The 25,339-nt window shown below is 39.6% G+C and overlaps 1 protein-coding gene across 1 annotated transcript in view; it reads right to left on the bottom strand.

Moving 5' to 3' along the window:
• LOC112985810 (coiled-coil domain-containing protein 112) overlaps positions 1-25,339 on the bottom strand; it is a 49,596-nt gene that overhangs the window by 17,975 nt on the left and 6,282 nt on the right. The window contains 7 exon segments of the mRNA XM_064500773.1: positions 7,555-7,622; positions 14,748-14,866; positions 21,363-21,481; positions 21,981-22,076; positions 22,816-23,232; positions 24,031-24,421; positions 24,976-25,051. Of these exon segments, the coding sequence (XP_064356843.1) occupies positions 7,555-7,622; positions 14,748-14,866; positions 21,363-21,481; positions 21,981-22,076; positions 22,816-23,232; positions 24,031-24,421; positions 24,976-25,051 (1,286 nt within the window).

Below are 25,339 nucleotides of genomic sequence, written 5' to 3'. Positions count from 1 at the left end.
GCTAAAATGAGAGCTAAATGCTGACTAGTTACATGATACAAATCACGAAATGGGGAGGCGACTGATAGGTGCTGAATGTATTCTTTTTTCTTGTGGTATTTTATAGGTACGTCCTGGACATTACCACAACACAAACCACATGTAACAAGATGACTTCAGATACTTAGGATGGATCAGTTTGGAACAACTGAAGGATTTTTTTTTTTTTTGATAAAAGAGCTACTTCTGTGCTGAGCAGCAGAGACAAATGAGTTTCTGAAACACATTTTACTAGCATTATGTTAACTGCCACTTTTACTTTGCAATTCATTAAAAAAAAAACCACACACACACAAAACAAGCAGCATAAAAACAATTTAAATGAGATTATGTTATGGGTACATGGTATTTTTCAGGCCAAATCAAGCCAGAGAGCTTTATTTCAAACAAGGAGCTAGGAGAGAAATACCTCTTACCCACTGAACAGCAAGGAACGCTTCTCCCCCGGGGAATCAAGCCCAGCCAGGGAAGGGAGGCGGCAGCAGCGTGAGAGGGGCCGCGACGATACCGAGCGCTGCACCCCTCCACCCCCTCGATCCCCCCGTGGCCCTGTCCTGCCCCGGGGTCTCCGTCAAGAAGCAGGGCGCAAATCTCTGTGGCCGTGGCCAGCTCCTGCACTGGCGCTGCCGTCCGTGGCCACCTCCCACCTCCGCAGGTGGAGGGCCGCTGGGCGCTGAGGAGGCGCAGAGCTGCCGCTGCCGGGAAGCGCGTTTCTCTGACTTGGGTGGGTGGCAGGCTCTGATCCCTGGAGGAATGACTTGGCCTGTCATACCCATTCCAGCATTTTAAATCTAACAGAAGCCAAAAAAGGTTTAGAATACCTCCCCCTTAATAAATTTTATTATAAGCAGCTTAACCCTTGTGAAGCATCAGTATATTTGAAATGTAAAACTCAGCTTCAAAACTCCATTTATGTAGGGTGATACAAACTTGCTCTGTCACAGAAAAATATTCAATTTAACATAATTGATTAATTCACTTTTAAACCAAGCGAGTCTTTCTCCTGAAAACCCAAATTTGAACAAATTCTGGCCCTAAAAGGATTCTCAATATCCCAGCTTGGTAGCTAAAACTTCTCGTGTATTTTGTCAAATGATATACAACAGACACACTAGCAGATGAAAAATATCTGCAAAGGGTCTTCCATATTTAGTACCAACTGCCTACAAAACATCCCAGTAGGTCAGCAAGCAATTCTGAAGAAAACTATGTTTCCAAACATCTGTATGGTCGAGGTTAAACTGGACTGAGAGGACCATTTATGTTCGCCCGACTTCAAACATCCCGGATCAGAGGAGCAGGGAAAGTGCAGGAGATGCCTCCGCTCCTTTCACACATGCTGAAAATGCTGCAGCCTGCAAATCAATGTTAATTGCATACCACTGCTCTGTTTACACACTCATATAGCTATTATTAAGTTCCTCTCCAAATCAATATTGACATCAGGAATAATGGAACAGTAACAGCGATAGTGAAACAGTTCAATTTTAATTTCAAAAATATTATTTCCAGAGGAAGATTATATTTACTAAGCAAATCAGATTTACCCTGAGGATATGCAGACTTGACTTTTTAAAATCATTGATTATGGAAATTTTATGCAAATGTCTTAACTACTTCAAACATGCTTGGATATTCAGGAGATTTTCTAAAGCATCTGTAATTCTCAAAGAAGTCCCCTTTAAGTGGCAATTTTTCACACAGTTTCAACACAAAGTAGCTCAAAATTTCTGCTTCACGAGATTTTTTTTAATTGTGCTTTTTATATACACATACTAATTCATACTGCCTGTAAAGTTTTGGTAGCCTACAAATACATTAAAATAAATGGATCTTTATTTTTAGTGAATACAGGTATTTCTATTACACTATCACTTGCTGCAATAAATACTGTTTGCATAAAATGCATTATAGGCCAGTACACTGCATGGTCATGATACAAAACAATCCCCTCTCCCCTGAAAAAAAACAGTATCAATCACTACAACAGCTAGACAACGTATACATTTTTATCTTTTCCATGCAAACATTTCAGCATGTAGCAGTAACATACTGTTTTTCCAAATACAGGGTTTCAGCAACCCCAGAGGCATATAAAACTTTGCAAGTAGCGTAGTTTCAGCAAAGAGCATAAACTCCACCCTTATGGTGCATATAATGCAAATGGAAGTGAGTGTTGGCTGTACATACTATCATGAAGTTCAAAGCTAAATTAGTCATGCAATCTTCTGCTGCCATCTTCGAACACCGCACAGATCATTAGGTGCAAGTAACGCAGAAAGGACTATTAGGACGCAAACGTAAACAGTGATGCTCGAACACATCACTACATAGGGAAACAGGAAGGTGGTCTCAGCATTCGAGAAGGGCTACTAGTAGCTCACACAACTACCTTTACTGCTAATAGTTTTCCTTTATCCCGGTATTATCATGTGGCAAGTAATTCAACTCTTTATATGGAAAACTGGTATACTGGTAGATATTTTGATATGTAATTACTAAAAAAGCCTGTGGAAGTGACAGAGGGTCAATGTGATGGTATGCATCCAAAGTCCTGAGAAGATTCATTTTAGAACCCCAAACCCCAACATATACGGCCAATATTCAAATAAAATTAAACATAGCAGATTCAGAATCAAGATCACGTAAACAGAAATCATTACAGGTGTACTCACAAAGGCCAACATGAAGTTTCAAACGTAAATTTACTGTAGGGTTTGGGAGTTTTTGAGGGCCTAATAGATCTTTGTTCATCATACAAGAATTTTTTTATATAAAAAAAATAGTATATTATTCCAGAAGAGTAATACATTCTGTCCCTTAACCAGAATTGTTCAAACTTTAAGTATGCTCGAATGCACTTATCTCTTAGACTTCTCTAGGCTCCATGGGATTATTTCAAGGTTGTCACAATACTCCTTATCACACTTCATGTATGTGCCTACGCACAGCCTACACACACACCCCAATACACTTTTCACACACACGAATTCAACACAAACATCTGAGCCTGAACAACAGAGTTTCTTTGAGGGGACATCAATCAGAAGAGCTGGACATTCCAGATTATATGCAAGAAATGTAAATGATTTTAAGAGGCAAAAATTAAACGAGAACTCAAAAATTGCAGAAACTGGCCCTGTGACAATTTGATGCCAAAAACAAAGACTGAAATGGCTTTTTCAATAGGAAAAGATAACAACAAATCTCAAAGGTTTTGTAAGATAACTGCTAGTACTTCTAAAACTTGTGTGGATGGGAGGAAGTCTTTCGTGATAAAGCAACCCTAACCGAAGGCTCCATTACATATATGTACACTCTGGTATCGAGCTAGATAATGCTTTTAGTATTTAAAATATTTTTCAAAATTATCTAACAACATTCCTTTCATTTATCAAAATACAGAAACAATGCTCATGCGTGCTTGAAGGACTACTTTTTACTGTTCTTTTTTCTCCATGACCCATTAAATTTCAAACCTACATAGACAAAGATGAACCCTCCTCAGAAGCTCCAGCTGCTATCTCTGGCATAGGCCTTGGAGCTCTTCCAAAAAAAACCCATCCGGCCAAAAAAAACCCAAGCAAGCAAAAAAGCAAACAAAAACAAATCCCAAACAAAAAGCCCTCTTCAAGTATGTCTAGAAACATGCTATATTCAAACTGAAAAATTCTACTTTTGTACCTTTGATACTACAGAGGTGAGTGTTTAAGGTAAAAATAATCTTAGGTACTGAAATGCAATCTTTTTGCCCCCCATAAAATGATGTTTTCTAGTACAAGTGCACTTTTTTTTCTGAATGGAGATCAAATGAAAGACAAACACTTGAGCTACAAGACTCTTGACTTTTAAGTTTCTTTACTTGTGTTGAAAATCAAGGGTGTTTAAATCTAACCATCTATTTAACAAAAAAACCCTGTTTTTAAATTGCCTCTGCTATGCAGGACAAAGTAATTCAGACACTGTGTAAAAGTCTGCTGAATTTATCAAAGACATCATCGGCAGAGCAACTGACTTTTAATGGGCACCTTCGGACTTGGTTAAAAGAAGTTTCTTCTTAAGTTCTACCCTATGAATGAGGCCTACTTTTAGTTAAATTGCACTCTTTCTGCTTTGCAGGCACTGCAGACCAAAGGCACAGCAGCAGCAACTAATCAAACCGCCAGGCCAGGCATAAAAAAAGTCCTTGTTGCCGACACCTCAAACCATGAGAGTCCTTCACGGGCCAAGGGCACAGAAGTAACCAAAATTAAGTTATTTTAAGAACGACAGCAGTTACTTCTCAAAAATTAGCAGCGAGAAGGGTGTTAAACTACAGACGGACGGCTAAACACTTAGATTAAGTATCCCTAAGAAAGCAATGTAACCCGCTAGGGTTATGCCTATGTTAAGGAGCGATGCAGTGCTGCAGGCGGGGGCTTGGGAGCAGAGCAGGAGGTGCTGCGGCGCTGGGCCCCGCACGGCGTCTGCCAGACCGGGTGCCGGCTGCAGGCTGCTCCCTGGCCTGACTGCCCAGGCACGGGTGGCGGGGTGCGTGCGGGGCGCACCCGCTGCACTAGCTCCCCACAAAGGGGCCCGGTTTGGTCTGGCGCTCTGTGGGGCGAGCACGTTGAGGAGATGCATGTAAAAAGTGCTCTCCTGGTCTGAACTAAAATACTGATGCATGCATACCCTGAGAAACCCAGCTATGGGGATACGGCCAGGTCCTGCACATCTTTGGCGATAATTATTGGTTTTAGGGCACACAGGAACCAGATTAATTTGGCTCTCAGCAATGGAGTCAAACAGTCCTGTTTTATGAGAGATTCCATGATGGTCTCTATTACCTGAGCCCTCCTCAAAAGAATTAACTCTGAGGAGGCAAGATCTTTCAAAACACTACAGTGCGCTACCAAACACACTGCTACACCGAGTCAGACTTTCAAAATGCTGTCTTCCCACCTGGCATCAGTGTTACAAACATGGATCATTGCAGCCTTGAGAGAATACAATGTTGTACTGGAGACACAAGAAGATGTTTTTTCCTCCTCTGAACAAAAACATGTTACTTCCAGCAATTTTTCACAAAATGTGCTAGGCACGGGCTTTCAATCTAGCCCCTAAAACTGGTTTGTAACAGTTTAAATAGATTTAAAAGACCTCGTCCTGTCTGAAACTGTAAGGAGACTGTAAACACTTAATTTCAAAAGCCAGCTTAAACTCTAGTAACACTAAACTGGAGAGACCACAGAATCTGGAGTAATTTCAGAAAACAGCAGTTTTCTAATTTGAAAGGACTCATGTTTAAATGCACTGATAAAAGTAGCACTTTTAGCCTTCATTTACAATCAAGTCTGTTAAGACTTACTAAGGCTGTGTGGAGAGTGGTCGAGGTGGTATGTTTTTGGTACATTTTTGCTACCACTCCAAAGACCTGCACAGTCACTACCATCAAACACTAAAAGGATAGCAGTTATAAAAACAAGAGAACAAATGAAATATCCTGATAACATGTTAGACCCTCCCAACTCTATTAAATATCCTTTTCTTTTTTTCTATTGTTTTCAAGCATCCCCAGAGTGACAGAAGAGATTTGGCTAGCTCCAGTATGGCACTTTCTCACAGTCCAAAAATGAAATCACTGTAGCGGCTTGGAATAAGTAACTGCCAACGCAAATCCAAAAAGCTTACAGGCCTTTTTTTTTTGTTTTTAAAGACACAGATTTAATTGACCACATTTAAATGATGAATAAAGAAAAACAACAAGACCTTGAACATAACCCACAGCAGATTTCCAAATTCTTCCTTCCTTGAGTCACTTCAGAATACTTTAAGGCAACAACTCTGGAAATATTTAAACCTTTGTATGTCAATAAATCAAGGTAGATCTGATCCCTTTAATGTAGATGCAATAAAAAAAGTACCATGAAGCTTGAATACAGAGTATATCCATCTGTGAATAGTTTTCTAGATATAACAACCTTGTAAGTAATTTCCAGAGGTTACATGATCCTACCCTTTGTCCCTCCTACAGATCGGCTAACAGGTTATGAGACACTGATGGGCTGCAACACACTTCCTGAAAAGAGAGTATTTATATCTGAAGCATGTACTACTGGAACTGGAGTGTAACGTTAAAACACCAGGAAGTGCTGCCAAGCTATAATGACACTTTTCAGTTCTTTTGGACTTTCTGTCGTCAAAGGGCTCTATAAAATCTCAGAATTATATGCAAAAACTCATTCTTCAAGCTTTATGTAATGGGGACAAGTTTCCAAAAAGCATATACTGATTTAACATACTACATTGCATAGCACTGACCCAGACCTTTGAAGAAACATGGCTGATGCACTTTTATTACCTTGCTTTGGTAAGACTGTGTTTATTCATCTTATAATGCAGTCATACCACAATAATAGCATTACACCCTCAACTTCTTTAGGTAACTGTTAACAAAAAGAAGACTACTAGCTTCCTTCCAAGAAAACCAGTCTTTAAATATTTTTTTATGACCATACTGAAATTATGGTCTGCTACTTTGCATTTAAGCTTTATTTTTAATAAAGCATCCCAGTAAGTCATCAGTAGAGATCCCAAATACTTTTAAGTTTTGTTTTAAGCAGACATTTTCCTTCTTTCCTTCAAGCTCAGTGGGTGGTAGGATTGCCACTGAGGTTAATTCCAATTAAAAGAGATGATGAATTCATCTTAGTACTACAATCAGAGCTCACTGCAGACACCATCTGTAGTGTAAAAAGGGATAAATACCAAAGCAAACCAAGAGGCAGATTACGTTGTCTGTCACATATTGCTGCAGTGCCTTGTGCAGACACATACAAAATCCTCTTCGCAATTATTTTTTCCCTATTACAAAGTGTAAACTATGAATATTACTGTTATGGATACTTGGTTGACTTGCTATGCAAAAAGGGGCAATAAGTCATTATTACTCTAGTGTAGATTAACATTCCCACAAGATACTCAGAAACCTAAGGCTGTGCTGTTAAAGTAAATACAAATAAGGTCAAAACAGGCTGCTGTAGTATCCTCATACACAAGCTAGTTCAAGCATTTTTACACTCCACTACAGTCATAACCATATCAGATGTCCATCCTCGCTTTCAATTTCATATCCCATATCCAATGAAATATCCCATGTTTCATCACATGAAGAGGAATACTGAAGAACAGCATGCCCTCCACCACCTGATACACAGCAATTCTGTCCTTCTCTTCCAAGTCCACGGACAGTTCTTGAGCTGGAGAAGTTTCCCTCCCCAGTCACAGATCAGAGCAGGGGAGAGTGCACTGAGATGAGCCACAATTTGTACATCACTTTCTTCACTGCCCCCTGTACACACAAGCAGGACCATTTTAAGAGTACCATACTATAAAAGCTCTTCAAAGGTTTCAGTATATCAACATAACAAAAACCCCTGCCTCCCATGTTTTCCACAACTCTGCAGTTAATACAATAAAAAAAGACAGGAGATCATTTACTGTCTAATTGAAATTTCTTCATCACACTTAACTAACCTTGGATGGGTTGAATGGCATCCCTAAGTACGAAGAGCCTCTGAATCCACAGCGATTCAAGTTTGATCCTAGAGAAGGAAGAAAGATAAAATGTCAGCTGATTTGCTTTGCTGAAACATTCATTATAAACTGCAATTCTCTAGATCAAGACCTGTTAGTTCAGCATCACTCACAGCACAACCAGAGTTTGCATGTACGTTCCTTTCAGTATGTTCCCTACCTCACATTGTTAGCATTCTGAATAGGAAAAACAATCAAACAAACTGGATCCTGGTGTAATGGCAAAGCAACAGATTATTTTGTTTGGTGGAAATATGTTGTTCATACCAGCATATAATTTTTTCCCCTGTTCTTAAAAAAAAAGAAAGAAGAGAGAGAGAAAGAAAAAAGAGAGAGAGATTGATTGATTGATTATTTCCCTGGAAAAACACCCAGAGTTAACAGATTTTTTTTTCCTCTCTACATTTCTGCCTAGTAATACCGTCTGTTCCTAAGCAGAATTGTTTTAAGATACTTTGCAGCATATACAAGGACAAACAAACTATCTGCAGTTTTAAGCCAGTACTGATTTAATGAGTTAGTGTCAGAATGAAACAGTTGAAACAATATGACATTTTTAATGGAGCCATTCCCCTCTCTCACTCAAAACACAGGTACAAGAACACCTTATCAATCAGACATTTCTTCCACTGATTCAGATGTGATTTTTTTTTAATGTGTCACAGTATCTGAGCATGTATTAGAGGAGCGTGTACCACATTCTGTCTAGCACTAAGTATAAATTTCCAGGGCTCAAGTCTGCTTCCACACTGCAAAAGCTCAACTGCTTCACTCCACTGCCTCCAAAGGTAAAACAGCTCTAATTCACTCATTCTTCCCCCCCCCTATTTTTTTGCTCATCTTCAGCCTTGAATCCAAAAAGCCTCATGGAGATTAGGAAAATTTGCACCAGGTTAACTGAACAATAATTATAATACTGAAAGCCCTAAAAAACATCACTGTGCAATGTCGTACACCAATATTGGTGTAATTAATCAACACAGTAGCTTCTAGTTTAAAATGCATTCTGCAGATATGCAATATCTAATTTAGAACCTTGCATCAGTCTAATGACTTTAATGCAGGTAAAGCATGCAGGTTTTTCCTAACAGACAAGTCTTTGGATCTAATCTCCATGGAGTGAACTATCATTTAACAGAAAAAAACACCTACAATCCCCACTTCTCCACCTTCTGGTCTAAAAAATTTTTAATGAATCTATAGGTGTAATGAAGGTCAGATCAGCATATGCTAGAAGTTGGTATCCTATAGCAACAACGAGAAAACAGAAAGAGTATCTGAATTTGTAAATAAAAAAAACACATAATCGTTATATTTTGTTGTACCCTAAATCTTTTCAGCAAAGAAAGTTTGCCTGTTAGTTCCTGGAGTCAAAGATCCTACTTTCTGTTTTGCAACAGGTTCTGGAAAGCACAATAAAGATTAACTGCTTAAGCAGTTCCTGAAAGACCCTGCCAAAAAAGCTTCATAAATTGAAACACAATATAACATGAATGAACCCGTTAAGAAAAAGGAAAATTAGAAGTTCCATTTCTTAAATACCAATTTTCCTAACTGACATTGTGAAAAAGTACTGTTTTCAGGAAAAAAAAAAAAAAAAAAAAAGTGTGTCAAAAAGGCTACGTAAGCTCCAAAAAGGCACAAATGTGGAAATCCTTCACCGACAAAAGTCCTAAGTCTACTGGTACATAGCTATCAGTGCATAATCTCCAAAGAGAGGCAAAATTTCTTCTCCTCCACATAAAAGTAAAGGAAAACTTCATCATTAATGCTCATGTAAGAGAAGTTCCTAGAGCTTCAGGATTACAAGTGAATTGCTAAATTGATAGTTGCAATTCTTGACTTTAAAAATAGAACGCGGAGCTGGTAAAGGAAGCGCTAAGCAGGAAGTGCAAACAGCTCATTTCTAGCCATATGACTCTGGCACACTGACGTCGTGTCTCAATTTTTTTTAGCTTCCTGTAAGTGCCAAGTCCAACTCAAAAGGGGAAATATTTATTTAATGAAAAAGCCCCATCTTTCAGTTTATGTGCATCATCTCACTTGCTGTGAAGCTGGTTTTACTATTTTATTGAAGGTACTTGTGCTTATCTCATGTAATAGTTTAGCAGTGCTAATCAAGCTCTTGCCTACTTTGCTGAGTTGCAAACAGCCAGTGAGGATCAGATATATCATTAAAAATTAAGCAAATTTGAGAAACATATCCTAATTAAAGGGATAATAATCAGAATTAATGCGCCGTGTAAAAAATTGCTGAAGCAATGACTTCAGCACCTGCACAGTCAGTTGAAGCATCGAGTAAAATGCAGTTATGAAATGGTACCACCTACCGTTCACTTTCAGTTAAGCATATTTAATCCCTTTCTGAATGGGCTCAAAAAATAGCAGTAAGTAATAAAAGTTTTATCAATCACTGTATGACTGTTTCAAGCAGAACAAAGAACACCTGGAAAAACCTGTCATATTTGACAACAGGATTAAATAAATTTGACCTGTTTCCCAAAGTAAGAGACTTCACACTTACACCAAGAGCTGAGACTTTACCTTGCAGAAAGCCGTATTACGTATGTGTAGGCCAGGTGGTCCTTCGAATAGTCCTAAGTGAGGACCATAGGAGGTTTATCCAAGGATCGTTTTTGTTACAGAAAGGCCACTTTTGTTATGCGACTTTTACAATTAGCCTTTGATGGGAAGAGCGGTAACTCTTCCCCTTCAGAGTACCTGTGTATTCCTCTGGCTTCTAGGCTTTTCTTATTTTGCTAAGTGGAGGAGCAATTTTACATTGGCCATTAAAAGCTTAAAATACAAGAAAAAGTCATAGCTCTAACATAGGTTGACACAGCACATCCAGATAAACATGAGCAATTCTTACTGAACTAAGGCTAAAAAATAATTTCCTTACCAACCAAAGCACTGGAACGTGCACCACAAGCATTGCTACCAATCTAAATTCAAACTTTGACAGAACAAAGTTTTAGGTCCCTGGTGTGGAACAGTGGTTTTCAAGCGGCTATGCACAGACCCTGGGGGTCCAAACCAGAAAACGAAAGATGCCTCAGCTTTACTTGGGGTGCAGTTTCTTACTACAGCAAAGCCAGTGAAACACCCAGCTGTCAAAGTATGTGATCTCGTTCCCTCTCCCCCGCTGGGCTCTGGCCCTTGTATCCCCAGCCAAGTCAGTTCACCAAGGCAACAGAAAGCTAACCTTTCTGATAGATAAATAAATACATGCTTTTCTGCCAGCTAAACAAGCCAAACCAGCTCACAGCGGGGGCAGACAGTGGCAGTGTTGCTATAGGGGAGGATGGCAGATGAGTATGACCAAAGAACCAGCCTCCACTTTCTGTCTACAACTAGATCACTTTGGTCCAGAGCTCTGTATTTATAACCTTTCAAAAGTGCTGAACTGGTTTTAAACACAACCTGCGAGGAATAACTGGGATACATATCTCTCACACTGGTAAGAGCTGCACTTTAAGATAGTTACAATAAATTTGAAATTCTGCCTAGGAGCTGCTTTATGAGAGGGCAAACAGTAAAGTTAGGACATGATAAGAACCAGAAGAACAAACAGCTGAGACAGGATCTTTTGTCAATCCTTTTTGAACTTCATATTTGAAAAAAAAGTCTTTAGCTCAAAGCTGTCATTTCCAGTAGGACTTGTAAAAGAATACAGCCCCTTCCCCCACAGAAAAAAGAGGCTTTTTCAAGATTTCAACATCCTTGTAAAAGGAAACCCAGTGAGGTCTTACTACAAGGAACACACAAACAAAACAATCACGTGCTGTTAGCCATGCAACTAAGCAGAGCATTTACTGAACAGGAAGGAAAAGTAGCAACAGTCAAATGCTATGGAAGTTAAAGCCAAACTATTTTGTAAGAGTTACAGAAGACAGAGTCCTTTCAGTAAGCAGAAGACACCAATGAGACCAAGCACCCAGTGAAGACTGTTAGGTTTGAGAGTAAGCATCAGCTGGCATGTGTGACATGGCTATTCTCTCCCTCTAATTACAACCTGTATTGAGTCAGTCTCTGAAGCACTTGAGCTGAAATCTGTCATGGTATCTAAAGAATATTACTTTTCTGAGTCTCTCATGTTTCGTAGTTACAATAAAACCACAGAAGAATTCAGTCTATCCTGACAGACCTCAATCTTCAGCTTCCTTTAGTGTATTCCATTTAGGATCACAAACTGTATTTTTACTTTCTTACTCAGCTAGAACAAGATCTCACCATTTTGCTTTCATGAACTTCAGTTTCACATAAAAATTTCAAAGGCTACAGACCTTTCAATTGCAGGCTACATTAGCATATCCCATACTGATACATACAACCATACTACTACTATTACCACAGTATATTTTGAGAGTATAACTAACAAGTATTCTAAACATCAAATTCTGATTTTTCTACCAAGTTCTACAGTACCCTGCTATAACAGTTATTGGTAAAAGTAAATAGAAATTAAGCCTGTAGAGTATTAATTGCTCTGTCTCCTCTCCATTGGAAGCCTATTGTAAGATAGCAGCAGTTCTCAAAATAATTTGAACTTGCCACCTTAAAAAAGTGCCTTAAGTAAAACCAAGTGAAGTACTACTGATATAGAAGCTTTGGAGAGAGAAACACCAACAACAGAGGATTCCCCTCCACCCCTGCCCAAGAATTCCAGGTATTCTTTTCTCTCTCCTTTCAGGAATTCATTCAGTGACTCAATCAAAAAAAAAAAAAAAATCCCAAGATGCTCTAAAAATATATTTCAATCTAAAATATAGGTCCACTGGTTTTCAATGCTAGAGCCAAAAGTAATGAAGATTTATATTAAGTGCAATGCTGTTACTTAAAGCAAGATTACTGGAATTTCATCATTCCAAAAACTACACAACAGTGTTATAATTTAAATGCTTAAAGATCAATTTTCCCTAGAAAGAGAAAGATATAAGCATGCACGTCAAAGAAGTTGCAACAGATTATTACTTTAAAGCAAAGTAAAATCAGATTTTTTCCAAGACAGATTCCAATGCCTCAATCTAGCAAGTATTTCCTTTAACTAGATATGTATGATCAACTTGAAACCAAAGGCCTCAGTGCTACTGTCTACCATAGTTTAGCTACTTCTCTGGGCATGTCAAAAGATGGAGTCAGAGCTCTACTAGTGGCAGGCTGTCAACAAACATCACACACATTAAGATTAAAAATTAGACAGTCGGGACATTTTATTGAAACCAGATATTACAGGAGGTTGTGCACTCCTTTCTGAATATTTAGTCATCCAGCATCCAATCTGTTGCTGTTAGTATCATTTACATTTTAATCATCTACTGTCCGCCAGATGAAGTAAAAATGGAAAAAAAAAAAACCTAAAATTTTAGAGGTCAAGTGTCAAGATGAAGAGTGGCATTATTACCAGAAGGAATAGAGCTTAACCAAAAAAAAAAGTTCTTATGAGAGGATATCAAAATACAGGATTGGAGGGAAGGTTGGGTCTGCTGGTGAAAAGAGAAATCTATTATTTATAAGCACAGAATGCACTGTAGCAGGGAGGCACCCCCTGCAAAAGTGTTCTCCAGGAACTGTACGATGGGAAGAGCTTGTCCTAGCTGTGCCCCAGATCTTTAGCCTCCACATCTGCAAGCTGAGACTGATACTGTCCTCCCTAGAAGGGCCTTAACAATGGGACTATCCCAAATATTGGCTAGGGTGGGGGGTGGGGGGGGAAGGTGCAGAGAATTTCAGCATATTATCAAACAAACAAAAATGCCTATTCTAATTCCTCTTCTCGTGAAGTTGACTGTTCTATCAGAATACACTCCCGAAGACAGGGATAGGGATCAAAAAGCATGCAACTCCTAAAAACAAAGAATGTACACATGGAAAGTTATCTTCATGTTAAGGAACCTTCTCATAATTAAAAGAGCTGCAGGAGCAATTATATGATCTAAACCCATTAATTTTCTATAATCAGTCCTGAAATGCAACCCAAGCAAAAAAATCTATTGGAGCTAGTGCCTGGTGTGGATATGAAGGCTTGCAAGTTGCCAGAGTAAGAAATGGGTTCTTTTTATTGCTGTAAAAATCAAGCATCGGCAATCTTGACTTCCACATGTTCACTTCATAAAAATGCTTTTATTTCCTAAAACTGCTTTTAGGGAAGAGACCCAATTTGCGGCACATGATTAGACATTATAACGAAAAACATGATTTTATTTCTACAACCATCCAACATTAAAAGCACTTCACACTTTCATGATTTTATAGACAGGCACCTACAATTACCTCTTCTTTGCAGACCAGCCTGGAGCTATCCCACACCAGCACTTAACATGCCAGCACCTCATGTCACAGAGCTGCCTTACCTGCAGCCCCCTCCCTTCCACTCCCTCTGCTGCTATGAGCCACTCACCTGAGCCGCCACAGAAGAACGCCAGTACCAGCGAGCCCACAGGAGTGGCGCTTCCCTTGGCTTCTGTTAAGCGGCCTGGAGAGGGCCACTTCTTCTGAGCTCCCTCCCTAACCTGGATCTACTACGCACATTCCAATCTGAAGACAGCTGGGGCAGAGCAACAGTATTACTCCCTTCTAAAGACATTAGGCAAATTTAACCACCACAGATCCAAAGAACTGATTTTTCATTATAAAGTGGGAACAGCGTTCATCCCTTTTGCTTCTTCATCTTACCTTTCCTTTTTTTTCAAAAGCTGTTCCGTATAGCCACACCTGTGCTCCTAGCTCCTGGCATAGCTACAATTAGTGGAAGTCAATATAACCACTAGTAGACTTGTAATGCATATGTGGCATATGTGTTTCTTTTAGAAACAGGCAAAAAAACTTATCTGAGAAGGGTTTTGAAGGTGAAACTTCAGTAGTATTTTATATTGTCTTATTTTCAAAGACATTTCATAACTTCAACTTGAATACATAAAAAAGCAAAACTAATCACTTCTTCTAGCTTTATTTCTTTAGAGGGATCTACTTCTAGAAATTGCTGGACATACCGCTATCTGAAATTATCATGACAGCACCTCAGGAAGGTCAAGCTTGTATTTTGTAAAAACCAAGTGCCATACACTATTCCCCAGGTGAAAAGCAAAAGTAAAGATGTTAATATCAATAAAAAAAACTAAAAACTCACTCACTGTCTTCTGTGGGAAGGACCTGCAGGGAATAAATCCATTCTATTATATCATCTTTGTTCACCACATCTAAGGAATCCAACATATCCAGACCAGAGAGTGCGAAAAATGCAATTGTCAACCTAAAAGAAAAAGATAAGACTTACACTTCCCACCATAAATATCATGGGGAGATTAACAAACGGTTGCAGAAACAGAAATATCTATGAATTCTCAGCCTGTAGAGTGGAGCAATACATTGAGTCTAGCTCAGAAAATATTAAATTTTTACTGGATAAAGTTATGTTCTTTATACTTTAAACATTTCTCCATCTCAACAAGACTTCACATAAGCCATGCCTTCTTTTACATGGTAAAGAGATGCCAATTCAGGCATTAGCCTAAGGGCCTGCTTACCTGAAAAAGACACTACAAGGTAAACTATGTTAGTAACTTAGTAACTTACTAACTTCCAAACTAGTTCTCTGTGATGAATTCTTATATGAACAGTCTTATAACTATGCAGTAAGTGCAAGATAACCCTGAAATGAAGTAAGCTGCCTCTCATTGCGTCCTAAACACAATTTCAGATGCTTAAAAGTTAGGTGTCGAATAGCGAGGCTTCCTTTATAACTGATGAATGTAGAAACAAACACACAGGATGAATTACTACGTAGAGGTACTTATTTCTTGTCCTTGAGTACAAAGGAGCCTAGATGACTAACTTAACTAAACATCTAAAATTAAGCAAGTCACATCCAAGTATCCAACGCAGGAAGTGGAGTCAGGAGTAGCTAGCATGCTCAAGTTCCCTCCTGCCTAAAGCTCCTCTCTCCTTCCCTAAACTTGTGCTACTGTAACTGTTTATAAGGCTACACTGCAAACCACCCCTCTTTGTTGGGAGGTTTTGTTTTTAACACAAATCATTTCAATGATCTGGTTTACAGTACAGCCCCTCAAAGAGCTGCAGCAGTTGCACTGAGAAAGCACCAACACCGCGGCACTAGGGTAGGAACTTGAGATAGCTTGCTATCAGGGAAAATGCTCACGCAGTGGTAAGTTGGAAGGTCTGAGTCAGATTAAAAATAGCTGGATGTACATTTTGGCACCCACGGTTGTATCTGCCTACCGTTCTGAAAATTCTTGCTCTCATTTCACCAACTGATAAGCTGATCATGAAACAGGTGCTGAATGGACAGAAACTACAGCTTAGCAAACTAAGGAAACCCAAAAGTCAATGCCAGCTTTCCTTATGAGACTAAGTTATAATTTGCAGTTACCTCGCAGGCTGCTGAGCCACCCTGAGCATCAGGAGCAGGAACCTCTGAAGAAGATCAGGATGGAAACCTCTGTGATCATCTAATTTTTGCCTGTGCTTCTGCGTCAGAGCCACAAACACCAAGGCCACAGAAAATGGTGATGTAAGTCAGCCCAAAATATGCCTTAAAAGTATTCTGCAGCAAATGATAGTGCAGCAGCCAAATGAGGCGCAGCAAACCCTCCTCTCAAATACAATGTCACACCCCACAAAGCAGGACATTCCTATGAGTGTGACAACCTGTTGTTACAGTAATCATGTGGCCTGACATTCACAAGACATTTTTAAGCCACCAACTTCTGCTTCACAACTGATATTACCGAGAATTACATACCACAAGCAGCGACCACAATGCATTTGAAGAATGTTAAGCTGAATCATTTGATTTTATGCTGTCTTTTACCTAGATCCTGGGGTTTTGCATTATTCTTTATGACTGTTCTCACAAACAAAAGATTTTAGCTTATAATCTTGGATATTGACCACTATCAATCCCTCTTCAAAAAAACACTATGCAACTCTAAGGTCCTTGCCAAAAATATCAAACACAGAATAGCATACACCTCTATCAATGCAAGTATTCCCGGCCGAAAAACGGTAAAGCTATTTTGTAATCACTTAATTCTAAGATATGTCTCTTTACTATTATTATTACAAATAAGTTTTTTTTATTATAGAGAGTCATAAAAATTACACTGCGCACAAAATTTATTTCTACATAGAACAAAAATATCATTTTAAGCAAACCGCCTGCTGCAAAATTGTCTTTAAGTGAAAGCTTAGCACTTTGAGGCTTACATCAACTTTTGCCACTGTTCAGATCTGTGTAACCCAAAATCAGACTCTGGACAATAACTCGCTACTTTGAGGAAAACCAGTACTTTTTAAACTTCATAAGGAACAAAGGTTAAAAGATAGTTCAATTACAGTAATTTTTTTTTGAAAGACTGTACATATTTCCAATTTTCACAAACACAAAGTTTGAGAATCTTTTACTACAAATACTTGAAGGCATTTTCACACTATGTTACCCAGTTAAGTTACTTCCAAAGAGGCACAAACGCTATGCCAATGTCAGCACTAGGAACTGCTGCACACCAGGCCCCAAAACACAAGACTGTACATATAAAAGACAAAACATGTATCTGACCTACACTCAAAAATACTCACATAGATAAGTGAGTGCAGAAAGTGGTTTTACGCATAGCTAGGCTTCAGTTTACCTAATCAGAACTGATTCTCTGTGTTAACAGGAGCATTTAGGAACTGACTGTATGTAGACTGCCGGAATTCACATATGATGGGCAAGAACATCCTGCATCACTGAACACGGTGCCCTCCTGATACAGCCACCTACATACTACATTTTACTTCACATGCTATTCTGCCTCACTGAGCATTAACAGAGTACAGACAACTGTTACCAGTACCTTAGCTGACACATGGCATAAAATTAAAAAGCTTTATATAGACCAACTTACCTACAGAGCACTCCTTTTTGACACGATCCCCAAGTCTAGCATCACTATTGCTGTACCTTTTCTTCCTGCCTTCTACCATCACTTTAGTTACTGTATGTGTATTAATTTAGGAAGTCACATATCAAACTTTGAAGCTGAAATTTGTTTTTAAGTTGTTACTTAACCTACTGAAAACTTACATAACAGATAATCTGTGTTTTAAGTCCCTCACAAAGATAAGCAAATAGACATTTCTGATGACAGATTCGGTTTTCAGGCAAGGACACAGACTGCAGCTTCTCAGCAGAATTCCAAAACCTTTTGAAATGATTTGAGAATCTGAACAAGCATGATGCAAAGAGCATCATGAAATTCCTCAATCTGAAAGACTTCAGAGACCAGGAAAGGTGCATTCTCCTGCCAAAACTCATGGTACTGACTGAGTGTGTACAAGAGTTTACTGACCAGATCACCAAAAACTACTGTCACTGATGTTGCATGCGGTAGCTACAGATTAAAATAATTATGAGGTCCTTCCTTGGACCAATAATTTCAGTAAAGAAAATGAAATTGAATTTCTTCAGTCTTCTACCAACTCCCTTAGTGTTTGACAAATCACAATCCAAGTTAGAACGGACAAGCACTGTGCAAAAAGAAAATTTCATCTTCTATCAGCTTGTCCTGTGGGAACAAATGCAGTTGTTCCTGCTGCAGCATGGTGAACCAGAAAAAAGCTTACTGACTTCTTTTTTTTTTTTTAAACAAGTTGCTCTTCAATTTAGTTGAGCTCCCCAATCCAGTTCACCACACAACCACACAAATGCAGGAACAAGGGAGGTAAGAATAAAAGGATGACAGAGTTTCCTTCTGCAGCAATGCCAACTGTGGAAGTTTGCTGAACTTGGTGCAATTGAACTTGTCAAAAAGGCTAATTAGTACACTCGCCATCAAACACTTCTGTGACGCAAACACCTGCTAAGAATTTGTTAACAGAGGGGTATATATGTCTGCAGAATGTTGATTTTAAAAATTTATACATTTAAACTGGAGAATACCTTTATTAGTAAAAATACATGCTGAATTCAGATGACCTTGATTTTTATTCTAGTTGAAGGTTTAAACTTGAATATGCTGATTAGCCAGAACACAGAGAGTCCTGAAATAATTTCAGAGAGTTCCAATTTTCAGAAAACTTAGGGTTTTTTCCAGTGTTGCACAACCATTATAAAAACATGTACTTGGCACTGGTTATTTAATATATCGTGGCTGCTATGACCACACATCAAATTTAAACTCAACCAGGTTATTAATTTCTAGAAGAGATCTGAAAACAATTAGCACTATATTATTAAGTAAGTGTAATGCTAATAAGTTTGGGGACAACGCCTTGCACACTACAACCTCTATTTTAGCTCAGCGGCAAATTGAGACAGCCTGGCAACGTAAATCACACAACAGAAATGTCTAGGCTGGCAAAGGCCTTTGGAGATCACCTGATCCCACCTTTTATTGAAAGCACGGCCACAGATATGATTAGCCCTGTTGAGCAGAGTCTTAATTTTTTTCAGAGAAGGACACTCCACCACTTCTCTGGGCAACTTATTCCAGCATTTAACTGCTCCTACAGTGAAGGACATTGTTCCTATGTCCAGACTGAATCTCCCCTGAAGCAACTCGTGCCTGTTGCCTCTTGCACCATCACCATCATACCACTTTTTCTCTAACCAGTTTTCAGGTACTGGAAGACTGTGATTAGATCCTCCCTGAGCCTTCTGTTCCCTTGAGCCTTTCTTCCGATGTCAATTTTTCCAACCCTTTTTCATCATCTTGGCAGTTCTTCTCTGTGGGACCCTCCAATTTTTCAGTGTCTCTGCGGAACAGGGGGACCAAAACTGAACACGATATTCCAAGTGTGGCATAACAAATGCTTAAATGGAGTGGGGTAATTGCATTCCTTGATCTGCTGACTATAGTTTTTCTGATGCAGCCTACGACATGCTTTGCCTCCATTGCTGTAATTCCTGTAAATGTTAAGCTTGGATAACCAAATTAATTTTTACTTGTAATCAGGCCTGGCATTTTGGTCTAGAGATCAGAGAAGATCTCTGTTACTCACCATCTAAACCAACATGAATGTAGTGAAATAACAGGATTGGAAAAATCCTCCTGAAACTTTTCAAAGTATTGAAAAATCATGAAAGTACACTTAAAAAAAAAAAAGGCTGATCAAAGTAATTGCACGTTTCCCATAATATGACTTCCAAGACACTACAACAAAATTTTAAAAAGGTCATATTATTAGTTGAATAAAATACTGAATCCTTTACTTGTCTCCAAGTTTCTCCTCAAATGCAACTTTGCAAACAAGGTATTGATCATCTTGTGCATCAGCAATAACTTATTACCTCATGGGAAGACATTAAGAATCCAAAATAAATGCATTGTGAAGCCATTACATGGACAAGCATCTCCCTACTTTAAGGTAAGGAACATATTTCACTACCACAATTAATATGCTTTAATGTTTACGCTTGCTAATGAAGATTTAAATGATTTCGGCTATTGCATCTTCCGCGTGCTGACTTTGAGCTACAGAACGCTTAAATCGCTAATTTTAAAATCGGCTTTCCAGGTGGATTAAAAGGGTGAAGCATGGGACTGAAAACAGATGAGAAGGATCAACAAGTGTCCTCTCGCGGAAGTCGGGGAGTTTCACCGGGCACGGCCGACACCCATCCGCGCACTCGCCGGGAGCCGCCCGCGGGCGCAAACGCCCCTCCGGGCAGCGCGTCCGCCGCCGCCGCCGCAGCGCTGCCTCTCCAGGCGGCCGGCGCGGCTTCGCCAGGGCCGCCCCCGGGAAGCCGGCCCGGGCTGGCCGCTCTCCAGCGGGCAGGAGAGACCCCGCGGGCTCCCCGCGGCGGGCGAAAGCAAAGGGGGCTGGTCCCGCCCCGGTCCCGCCCCGCCGAACGGCCGGGGCCGAGGGGCGCCGCGGCCCGCCCGCCCGCCGAGCAGCCCCCTCCCGCCGGCGCGCGCCGCAGGGCCCGCGGGAGCCCGGCCCGCTACCTGCTGGTCTCCAGGGAGGAGTAGCGCTCGGGCAGGATCTGGAGGCAGCGCTGGAAGAAGCGCACATGCCGCTCCCGCAGGAAGTCCAGCCGCTCCGCCTCCCCCGAGCCCAGCGCCGACGGCTCCGCCGCCATCTTCCCGCCGCCCGCGCCCGGCGCGCACGATGCGCGTCACCGGCGGGTGATGACGTAGGGCGGCCGCGCGGGGAGTCCTTGCCCGTCCGCCTCATGGCGGGCTCGGGGCCGGTGGGCTGCAGGCGCGGCCCACCCCGGTGCGGCCCCCCCCCTGCCGCGGCACCGCTCGGGACAGCGGCTACCCGCAGCCTGATGCTCCTCAAACCGCCCTTCGGTGCAGTGCGACTTGCGGGCGCGGTGGTAATCGAGACCAACGGGGGCAACTGGAAGCTGGGTGCTATTCGCCGTTTCCCGAGCACGTGTACACGGTCCGAAATCAGAGAAGGAATGTAAAAACAGCGGGTCACAACGAAGCACTTTTAATGCAGTGAAATATAAGCCATGATGAAAACACTACTGACTGAAACCAGCTCGAGTTCAGCACTCACGAAATGCAAGCACAGCGTTTCAGTGCACCCAGCAACTTCTGTGGAAAACTCCTGAAGACCGTTGGCCACCTCATATACAAGGAAACGATCATCCTGTAAAAATGATACGCAGGGCCTCACCTATAACCCTTGTCTCCAGGTTGGGATAGCTCTGAAATAAACAAACAAATAGCTCATAAATCAAAAAAAAAAAAAAAAAAAAAAAAGTGGCATGCACTCGTTGCTCTTCTCCTTACCTATGGGGAATGTGCAGAAGTGGTTCTGAACCTGTTGGTCCGATCTCCTTTGTGCGTTCCTCCCAGCCCTTGGTAGGCCTGTACAACCTGGAGGGGTCTCTGGCTGCATGAATTTCAACCTTGCGGTGAAACAAACAAACAAAAAACATCCAATGTTCTTCATCATCAATCACAGAATGAATTACATAAACTAATTATATCTTTATCGTGTAGATAGATGCAAAGAAAACATAAGATAAATCCATCTAATGAACAGGAGAGTTTTACCCACGCTGCCCCAGGAAACAAATTGGAAGCATTTATTCCATGAAATACTAAGTTATTTTAATAAATTAAAAAGTTAAACTGTGAGAACCCAGAAAATGTCCCTAAAACATTTCAGGACACTAGCCTACTTAGTCCACTAATGTTAGCAAAGCATTTTTAAAAAACAAGCTGTTGCTTACCTGTAATAATTATTGCTCAGAGACAGGGAAATTCTCTTAAGTCTGAGGTATATGCAGCTCAATAGTTTAAACAATTCTTTTTCTTGCTTTGCTCTAAAAGCTAATTATTTTTACTTATCTAAATAGTCAATAACAGAAAAAAAGTTCTAAAATAATGTTGTTAGAGTGCTACCTTCTCTCTTAACTTTGCCAGTCTCTTTTCTTTTTCTTGTTTTTCCTCTTCTTTAGCTTGCTTTTCATGAATCTTTAGTTCAAGTTTACGTAGATCCTGAAAAAATATATTAAGACAAAATTCAAACTTATTTTGGAAAAATAAACCAAGTTGTATCAAAATATGTATACATCCTTCTCACAGAATTAGAGTTTACTCTGTGGTTTTGTAATAGTGCAGAATTAAGTTACGCTAGATGGCTACTTGCGACATTTTGTTCTCCACAATTACATAGTGAAGAAAAAAACCCAGATTCCAGTAGTTCAACCACCCGTTGTAAAAACGAAAATTAACAGGAATGCTGACAATAATACTGGTTGTCCCGTAATGAAATTTACAGTGAGCTGGGATCTAACTTGAACTTACAACTACAACAACTTGCAATACCTTCAATCTATTCTTTTTATTACTTACACATCCACATACAGCAATCAGGTCTGTTAACATTTTCTTTGGCATGGAGAGTAATTTCTACTCTTTGAATGGCATGTCCTAAAGAGTTTTTCCCAAACTGTGGTCACACTCAAGCAGACATAACCATCTCTACATTTAGAATGAAATATGGGTTTGAATAAACCTATAGAACTTAGACCTCGAGGCAAAGTAACATCTTTATCTAGAATAAAGTTTCACACTTTTTCTTGGACATAGACAAAATTATTCATAATGAATCTAAAATAGATTTAAATGAGTAAAACTAGGGTATTAAGGATTTTGAAACTGTTATCAGATTATATTATAGGAGGAAGCAGGTAAATTTAAACACAAATACATAAGTGGAAAGGCAATTACTCACCCGCTCTTGAAACTTAGTAATTTCTTCTGCAGCAATTTTCTTCCTTTCCTCCCTTTCAGCTTCCTCCCTTTTCTCCTTTTCAATCTTTTCAAGCTCTGCCTTTTCCTTCTTCAACAAGGTATACCTTTCCAACAGTAACTTAACATGGCATTGGCGCTGGCGTTCTTTCTGTTGCTTTTTCTCCTTCTCTTCTTTTAGTTTTAGTTGTGATGCTTGTTCCATTGCAAAAGCCATTGCTTTCTGCTTTTTCCATGCTTCAATTGCTGCTTGTTGTTTTTTCCTTTCTTCTTCTGCTTTTTGCTTCTGAGCTTCTTCACGCTGAAAACACTCTTTCCTAAGTATTTTTTCTGATTTCTCTTTTTCCTTCAAGATTCCTTCTTTTTCTTGATGCTGTTTTTTTTTCCACTTCTTAATTGACTGCGTGAAAACACCGGAAAAAAATAAGATCTCCATAAAAATCTTACAGATTCATGTTGATTCAATCTGTCATGAGTAACAGATAGTAGATGAAAACTCATGCTACAAGAATACAAGCTGAAGACAGGAATTCAAGGTCTAGTTAGGCAACTTCTTAAGGCAAAATAGCACCTATGTCTGCTTTCTCACAAGGCAGGCTTAAGGCTTACTATCTAAAATCATTTAAGTTATAGCATTCATGTTACCTTAGAACATGTTGGTGTGAAATGCTTTTCTCAGTGGAAATATATTTCAATTTTTTTCTTCAAATTAACAATTTCACATATTATTTTCTTAATAATTCAGTGTTTATGTCAGTGTATCTTTTATTACGCAGGAGCTCAAAGCTCTCTCAAGAGTTCACAGTTCTACTGGCACAGTACAGGTACAGGTACATTGCTTACAAGTATAGCAGGACACCCATGGTTGGAGAAAGAGGATGTAACAAGAACTGCAAGGTGAGGTGGGACTGCTTGTCCCTAACTTGTTGGAAAACTGCTATCAAAAGCCGTTATAATACACTCCAGCAATACACAGGCCACTTCAGCATGTTGTTAGATCCACATTTATTAATCTCTCTTTAAGACAAATATTTACTGGCAAGGTAAGGATGCTAAAGACTTCAGTTGTATCGTCAACTATTAGAGAAATCTACCTAGCACTACCACCAGAGAGGCAAATTCAAAAATAAGAAGTTCATGTATTTTTAAAATAAGTACTTTTTCTTAAAGTTACAAAAGCCCTGGAAGGTTATCCTACCTCTTTTTTTCTTTCTTGTAAAACTAGAAATTCTCGATACCATTTATCATGCTGTTCAACATCTTCCTTTGTTCTTCCAGAGAGATACTCAAGGGCTTCATCCATGTAGGATGCCCTTCCTCTGTGTTTTGTCCATGCTTTCAGAAAATGTTGATGATCATAATCATCCCAGCCTCCTTGCCGCCCTCCTGTTTGCTGAAGAAATCTTTCAAACTCTACTACTTCTTCAGGCAGATGATTTTGCAGTGTTTTATCAACTGAGACCCTAGCTGATGGTAATCTCAAAACCTTTTCTGTTGTTGAGTTACCTAACGCCCACAGTTCCACCTTTTTCTCAAGGATACTGAGTTCATTAATGGAAGTTTTTTCCTCCTTCAAAAGCTGTTCATAACTAAAAAGAGAACAAACACTGGAATGTAACAGAAGAAATACAGCATTCATTGTTCACTGAAAATAAATTTTGGAATTGTCAATTCCACACAAAAGCTATTCTTAAAAGATTATGAACAGAAATGGTGTAACAGATGACAGCATAGTTGTAATGATCCCATAATAAAGCACTACACAATCAGAATTAAGTTACCCTTTTAATGGAAACACACATTTATGGCACACAAGCAACTAACTCAATCCTGCTGTCAGGAGGGAAAAAAGGAAAAAAAACACCCCTTCCCAAAAGGATCATTCTCGGAAAAGCCTTTTCATAGGCAAATGATTGTTAGATTGGATCACTACAGCAGCTATGTAAACAGCCTCTCACAAAGGCTGTTTCTCAAGATTCTAATCTTGATAGTTTAAGTTTTCATTTACATACCACAGGAGCCACTAGCAAGAGAAAAACAAGAGAAGAGTTTACATGATACAACATTAATACAAAGTTTTCATTGTGTAACTACTTTAGGTCATATTAAAGCACTTTTTCAGCTGAAGCATGTATAAACATACATTTGTCTCTGTTCCTCTTTAAAAGCATTGATTGCATTTTCAACTTCTTCCATCATTTCCCTGAGCTTGTCAACAACTAAAAAAGAAGAAAAGAGAGCGTAATACTTCAGAAGTTTAAAGTCTTTACCAGTAATTCAGCACTTTGCCGAAACAGACACTTACAGAGAATTCTGGGAAGCGTGTACCAAAAAGCCTGCATTTCCATCTCAAATGAATTCTTAAAAGGAAGACTCTCTTCTATTCAGAAGGTGCAATTTCATAGTGATTTAGCTAACAGGGATGCAAATCTCCCCCCTCAAATGTTTATTTGGATTAAACAAGTGACTCATTCTGGGTAAGCTTCAACTGATTCACAGAATAAGGG

Source organism: Dromaius novaehollandiae, chromosome W, assembly GCF_036370855.1.
Source record: "Dromaius novaehollandiae isolate bDroNov1 chromosome W, bDroNov1.hap1, whole genome shotgun sequence".
NCBI classification, from domain to species: domain Eukaryota; kingdom Metazoa; phylum Chordata; class Aves; order Casuariiformes; family Dromaiidae; genus Dromaius; species Dromaius novaehollandiae.
Note: the sequence above shows the minus strand (reverse complement) of the source record. Positions and strands in the feature narration are given on the sequence as shown.